Raw genomic sequence first — 7,554 nt, 5'->3', positions numbered from 1 at the left:
AGAGAGAGAGGGAGAGAGAGGGGGAGAGGCTGTGTGGTAAGTAGCTTGCTACCAACCACATGGTTCCGGGTTCAGTCCCTTGGGCAAGTGTCTTCTACTAAAGCCTCGGGCCGACCAATTCCTTGTGAGTAGATTTGGTAGACGGTAACTGAAAGAAGTTCGTCGTATATATATATATATATATATATGCATGTGTGTGTGTGTGTGTGTGTGTGTGCGCGCGCGCGCGCACGTATGTGTGTGTGCGTGTGTGTGTGTGTGTTTGTGTTGTCTGTATTTCTTCCTCCACCATCGCCTGACAACCGATGTTGATGTGTTTAAGATGCGTGGATGACTGTTTTATCATTTGGAAAGAGCCCATTGATAAACTTTTGGAATTCTAATCAACACTAAATGATATAAACCGTAACAAATAGGTTTGCAATAAGGGTGAAGCACTTGCAGAAAACACCACTGCTTGGAACCGCTCGAATACTCCGGATGGTGGTCGAAAAACAAGGGGTGTTACCTTAGTTCACTGGTAGTGAACAACTGACACCGAAGTACATCACTAGCGTTAGAAGCTGTGCAAAGACAATAGAATAACAATGATGATAATAATAATTATTATTATTATTGGCCACAAGGATTACAAAGACATTTCGGACAATGAAAAGACAAAGAAGTGTGAAACTTTACATAAACTTGTGCAAACAATATAATAACAGGAAAAACATTTTCTAATAAAAACAAAATCTCTAGTAAGTGAGAAACGCCACCATGTGGCAACCGAGAGAGCCAAGAGATTTCAAGTCATGCTACTCACCAGAATGATCATGGTAATTACTCTTCTCTCCTGTATATTCCAACAGATTTATTAGGTATAGGGAGAATGCCTACCAGCCTACTCTCATCTTAGATTTCAAGTTGACCTTTTAAAAGTCAATGTTGGCTTGGCCAAAGAGGAAAGTATAAGACTCCGGAATCAATATTTCGATACCTCGTACCTGTGAGTTTCTTCAAGAGATATACTTAATGTTTGTTTTTCGTCTTTCATAAACGTTATAATAATATATACGAGACACGTCGGAAGAAACTGGGACCCGCATAAAGAGCACCTGAAATAATAAGACAGAGATAAGACGCAACGACACAGAGAATGTTTGGAATCGGATTCCTTCTGGAAAGAGTAATGGACAAACAATATTAGAAATAATGGTTTCAAATTTTGGCCCACGGGCAGCAATTTTGGGAGAGGGATCAAGTCGATTATATCGACCGTACTGGTAGACCGCAAAAGGACGAAAGGCAAAAGTTGAGCCCGGCAGTATTTGAAATAAAAATAGGTAAAAGTTTATAGTGAAACCATATACTTGTCGGTAATATTTATTATTGATTTTAAGGCGGTGAGACAGCAAAATCGTTAGCACGTCGGCCAAAATGTAATTGACTCACCCCTTACCTTGGAACTGCTGGCCTTGTGCGAACATTTGAAACCAATATTTATTACTAATAAAAAGAGCGACGAACTGGCAGGATCGTTAGCACGCCGGGCAAAATGATTGGCGACATTTCGTCAGAACAACGATCGGTTTCTCAACCAAATCTCGGGAAAGTTTACATCGAGAGTTTGTAGATTTCTGTGTTTTTCTCATCGAACATATTTTGAATCCTTACAATTCCACCTCTGATCCTATTATAGAAAAATCTGCAGTTTTACAGGTCAAGTCCAATGATTTTCCAAAATTTATGGGTTTGGATATTGGAGATCTGATTTTATTTTAGAGTTTTGCTGAGATATTTGTCGAATCCCAAGATCCTTTATTTTCTACAATGGCTCTTCAGCCAGCCATGGAAAAGAATTTACCACTGGCAAATAACGTTATTATTAAACTGTTAATGAATGTTTTCAAAACTGCCTCTAAAGCATTTTACCACGGTTCCGAATGCAAGACATACTACCAGACCTTGAAAATTATTTCTCTTTAGGTAAGCATTCTGCTTATCTTACTAAGTAATTCAGTACGCTTACTAAAACCTAAAAGAATAAATTTGAAATCTACATTTTTTTTCATCTAGTAATACATCATTATAATAACTCGATCTTTTAACGTTCAGAATATTCTTCAAGAATGCGTGGACCGTAAGCTCTTTACTTCCACTGTAAGGATTCATTATAATAAAAAATCTCTCTACTTCTAACTCGTTCTTTAAACATAATTTACAAACTCGTAATTACAACACTAGTTAACTCCCTGATGACTTTCCACATAAGAAATATCGAAAACTTTGGGATAATTTACAGTTGTGAATTCATATTCATACTTATAATCGTATTCCAATTAATATTAACTCATATTTTAAGTAATATACCACTAATTGATGTGTATTTTTTGTTTAGTAGTTAAAATTACTGTTTATAAAAACTGAGATATGCATTTAAAGTGATATATTTTTATATCTTAAATTTCAGGTGTAGCTGATTCGCCAACGTTTCTTTTCTGTATCTTGCACTGAAAAGAAATATATTACTGTGAAGACGTTTGTAGATACAACTGTCAGAAAATATTGATACAAATAAAAGGAATATCTTAATTTGTCAACGATGCAGTAACTCTTCATTTTGTCCTCACAAATTACATTCCATTTAAATAGTTGCTAACTGATGGAGCCTAAAGTTGTTTATCGAAGCCCAGTTGAACCTTCTGAATTTACAAACCCACAGGCGGCAAATGTTAACGAAAATAGCTACATTTTCAGGAGAGACTTGTCATTCAATCAGCAAAATAAAGAAACGCATATACATTCACCATATCAATCAGAAATGTTTACATCTCCAAGCCACTATGATATTATGGGTCCTTTATATTTTAATACAAATATGATTCCATACTCCCCTATTTTAAATTCGACTCATATACGGCGTTTACCGGACAGTAATATAATTGAATACTCTTCTATGTGTAATCCTTATTATAACGCGTGTCCTTCTTTTGTTCCTTTAAGTGATAATGAAATATATAATAATGCTACAAAAAGTACGATATACCAGAGCAATAAATGCCACCTGACATCGCTTTCCCCCGTTCATAATAATGGCATTATAAAACGACCACGCATGATTCAATCAAACAAAGTTTCAGAAACACGCCCCAAACATTTCTGGAGGCCATTTTTGAATGAAGAATCACCGGATTCCGTGCCCAGAAGAAGCGATAGCAATAACACCGATGATAAACAACGAAATAACAAGAAACTATATTCAAATGATAGTAAGTCTAAAGCCTGTAACGAAATACCGGTGAACAACAATAACAACAACAATAGAAATAATAATTACAACGATAGAGAAAATTTAAGTCACAGGACTATCCATAATTCATCTCCAACGTATTTAAGGCAAACGAATGAGACAAAGAGTAAACCTAGTGAAAGTAGTAATAAAAAGAAAGAGGAGAGAATGTTAACAATGGCGAAAACAATTGATTTACTTCGGGAAGCAAGAACGGAGTGTGATACAGAAGAACCAGTAAATTTAATCGTTCCCAATATTCGAAATAGCGAAGATGAACTGTTGAAAGAGAACAATTATGTGGAAGATTATTGTAATAATTGTAAAATATGTAATTGTCATGAGATACCCTACTCAAATACTAGGCCGGCTAATTTGTTATTGACTACACGACAGAATGAAGGCAATGAATCTTTATCTTACGCTTCTGATGGAAACGTAACACAGAAATCTCCGAGTATTTCCGATTTACCTGCAAGTATCAATCGCTGGCAACAAGGATTGAAGGAAGCAAATATGTCCCCATCTAATGGAAGTGATAATATGCATAAAAGTTTTGCAAACGAGACTCCAGATAGTAGTTTGCAATCAGCACTGGGCAAGAATACGTTTGACGGCAAGCATTACTCACCGTCAAACTATTCTTGGAGCAATAAAGGCAGAACTTCTAATGAATATTCTTCGTCCAGAGCTGTCGATTTTGGTGCATGCACAGGTCATGAAAATGCCTTTAGAGTCTCCTTAATGTACAATGAACTACACCGCACTCATTCAGAAGCATCAAATATGAAAGAAAATGAAAGATATATTCGAAAACATCATTCACCAAATTCCAGTTTTAATTTCAACCATTCAAGAAATTTTAATTTAGAAGCAAAATCCAGTAAATGTAATAACTATGAAAGCTTAAAAAACAGTGAACCATCACTGTCACAAAATGCATATAAGACCGTAGACTCCCATTACGGTTCGTGTGATTTCATGAAATATAAAATGAATTATTGGCAAAATGGAATGGAGGCACATCCGAATAAGCATATTATCAATTGCAACGAAAATTGCCATAAAGAAATATTAGATAAAGTTCCAGAATCAGCTATAACTCTTTCGCAGAAGAGTTTGAATCGAGATATTCATCGAGGTTTTCATACAGTTAATGTAGACAGGGGTACAAAAGAACGCCATACAGTACATTCGGCAGACAACTATTGCAGCGTAAACGAAAATACTTCACTAAACGCCATTGTAAATAATGCTGTGCACAACCCAAAACCTACACAGCCAAACCACCATCTGCAAGCAAATCAGAAATATACAGAGACTGGAGAACTAAGAAATATAGCATCAGAAATGCATTCAAAAGAGGTATATTTTAAGTCGACTCATTCTTCAATGAATGCAAACAATGAATGTTCAGAAAAAAATATCTCTGAACCTGAAAATATTAGCATAACAGAGCAAAACAAATATATGTTAAATCTGAAAAACAAAGAATATATACATAACAAAACTACTTCCAGTAATACTGAAAGTATTCCAGTGTCTGTTATGCATAGTGCACAAGAAGAAAAAACTAACAACATGACTCCGGATGGTGGTCCAAAACAATTCAATTCCATTGAAATGATCCAGAATACTGTTCCACAAACAACAACGATCTGGAAGGCTCCACTTCTAATGCTTCCTAATAAGGGATGTGCACCAGAGGTTAACAAAGGAATAAACGTTGCGGATGATTTCACAACAAATGAAGGTACAACAAACATTATAAACAGAGAACAAGCCACAAAAGCAGTCACTATGGCATTGGACTCGTGTGGATATAGTAAAGATGTAGAAGAGGAGGAAACATATCAAACAACACTCCATGATACACAAACTAACGCAACAGAAACTACTTCTTTGAGTAACACTAGCAAACTAACAGCTGAAGGAATGATGTCGGACTCACAAACAAACTTTCCAAATATGACAAATTCTGAAAATTCATCTTTACAATGTGTTTATTGTAATAAAATATTCCCAACAACGAAATTATTGAAGGAACATTTGAAGTCTCACCCAGCCAATTCTCCTTATTTATGCCTGCATTGTGACTTAAAATTTTCGTCCAAACCAAGGTATTTGCGACATTCTCTATTACACTCTAAAGAAAAACCTTATACCTGTGAAGAATGCCATAAATGTTTTACAACAGTCACTGCCTTCCATAGACATCTTCATGCAAAAAAGCATTCTGGCAATAATTTATCAATTTGTAAGCAGTGTGGTCTGTCTTTCATTGATAATGTATATATGAGCTTGCATTTCAAAACTCATACAGGTGAGCATCCATTCCAATGCGATATATGTGGCAATATATTTGCCTGCAAGAACAACTTGAAAAATCATATCATGACTCATACAGGCGAGAAACCGTTCCAATGTGTTCATTGTGCTAAAAGATTTGTTACCAATTTTTCTTTAAAAGTTCACATCAGAACACACACAAAAGATTATCCATATAGCTGTAAGATCTGTAAGAAAAAGTTCCTGTGTAGTTCCAACATGACTAGTCATGTGAGAACTCATACAGGAGAAAAGAGACATCAGTGCTATAAATGTGGCAAGTTTTTTTCCAGTCTGTCAGGTATTCAAGGACATCAACGGACTCACACTGGAGAATGTCCTTATAGTTGTAATATCTGCAATAAGTCCTTTGCTAGTAAGTTTTCTTTGCGAATTCATAAACGAACTCATACTGGCGAAAACCCACATCGATGCACTTACTGTAATAAGACATTTTCAAATAGTTCAAATATGCGCCGGCATCTTCGAATTCACACAGGCGAACGACCATATAGTTGTACATACTGTTCAAAAGCCTTTTGTAGCAGTACATATCTGAAGTCTCATATTCGAACGCATACAGGTGAGAAACCATATAAATGTAAATATTGTGGTAAAGAGTTCTCCAATACGCTGTGTTTCAAACAGCACGTTAATAATCACGAAAAGAATTCCTCAAATCCTTTATCAACAGGAAAAAAATAATTTTGCTAATTTGAACTTTAAATTCTATTTCAATATTTTTTCGTCCCTTATTATTTAAAAATTGATTTCCAAGCTCATGGATTTGTTCGAAATAATACAATAAAGTAATCAAAACCAAATGCAACAAAACCATAAAACGCAACAGAAGTAAAAAAAAAAAAACAAATAGTTTAATTTTATTGATTGACAGTCAGTTGAGACTGCAAAATTACAAAAAATTACGCACGATTTTGCACATATATATTTGTATGTGTGTGCGTATGTATATATATATATATTTGGTTTGCAAGATTCTTTATATGAGTTTGTGTGTTAAAGCATATTCTGTTGCGTATGGGGAGAGTCATTCTCTTTTAGTGCCTTATTCCACTCGTTTCCTCCTTCGTTTTTCTAAAATTTTCGTTGCGTCTGGCAACCTTTTCAATCGTTGTTGACTCTGGCTTCACACTGCGTTCTGGATTCACACTGAATTCACACTGCGTTCTTTTTTGCTTGTGTGCATGTGTGTGGGTGAGTGTGTGTGCGTGCATACACATGTATGTATGTATGCATGCATGTGTATATGCATGTATGTGTGTGTGTGCATATGTATATATTTATGTATGTGTGTACGTTTGTATGTATGTATTCTGCATATTCATGTGTTTGCGGGTCCGTGTTTGTATGTTTTCTTATGTATGTGTGTTTGTATGTGTGTGTGTGTGTTTATATGTGTGTGTATGTTTGCGCGTGTGTGTGTGTGTGTGTGTGTGTGTTTGCGAGTTTTCGTGTGTGTGTTTATCTCTGTCTCCTTGTGTATGCATGTCTGAGTGTGTGTATGGATTTGTTTGCAACTATGTACTTTGCTTGTAAGTATGGATATATATTTCCATATGTGCGGACGTGTGTCTCCATATGTGACCTTCATTTGTGTATGTGTGTGTATGTGTGCTTGTCTGTTCACATAACCTATCGGTCTGTGTGTCAATCTTTTCACTTTCATATCCATATGCTTACATACATATGCATATACATACACCCACACACACGCACACATACATACATCTATCTACATAACAGCCCACTAACTATTCTACTCTACCTGTATAGAGCGCGGGTATGGGGGTATTATATCTACTGCGTATATTTCCTACTTAGTATTGGGGAAGTTTCATTTATGAGGACGTATTCCCGTATTTGTCTGAGTGTTGGGTCCTTTGGGTGCTTGGATAAGATGCGGATGTCAAGTTGACCCAGGTTGCCTCCATGCT

General features: G+C 35.9%; 1 protein-coding gene across 10 annotated transcripts in view; it reads left to right on the top strand.

Annotated features, from left to right (window-relative positions):
- Window positions 1-7,554, top strand: part of LOC106868722 (GATA zinc finger domain-containing protein 14) — a 172,544-nt gene that overhangs the window by 76,781 nt on the left and 88,209 nt on the right. For 7 of the 10 annotated variants that reach the window (XM_014914118.2, XM_014914114.2, XM_052972425.1 and 4 more), the window contains exon 2: window positions 2,453-6,339. The exons of the other annotated variants lie outside the window; for them this stretch is intronic. In XM_014914118.2, coding sequence (XP_014769604.1) covers window positions 2,645-6,304 — 3,660 coding nt within the window. In that variant the 5' untranslated portion in view covers window positions 2,453-2,644 and the 3' untranslated portion in view covers window positions 6,305-6,339. Of the gene's footprint in view, window positions 1-2,452; window positions 6,340-7,554 lie in introns of those variants that run through there. 10 annotated transcript variants of the gene reach the window in all.

Source organism: Octopus bimaculoides, chromosome 13 (genome assembly GCF_001194135.2).
Source record: "Octopus bimaculoides isolate UCB-OBI-ISO-001 chromosome 13, ASM119413v2, whole genome shotgun sequence".
Classification (NCBI taxonomy): domain Eukaryota; kingdom Metazoa; phylum Mollusca; class Cephalopoda; order Octopoda; family Octopodidae; genus Octopus; species Octopus bimaculoides.
The sequence above is the reverse complement of the archived record's forward strand: the minus strand, read 5'-3'. Positions and strand labels throughout refer to the sequence as shown.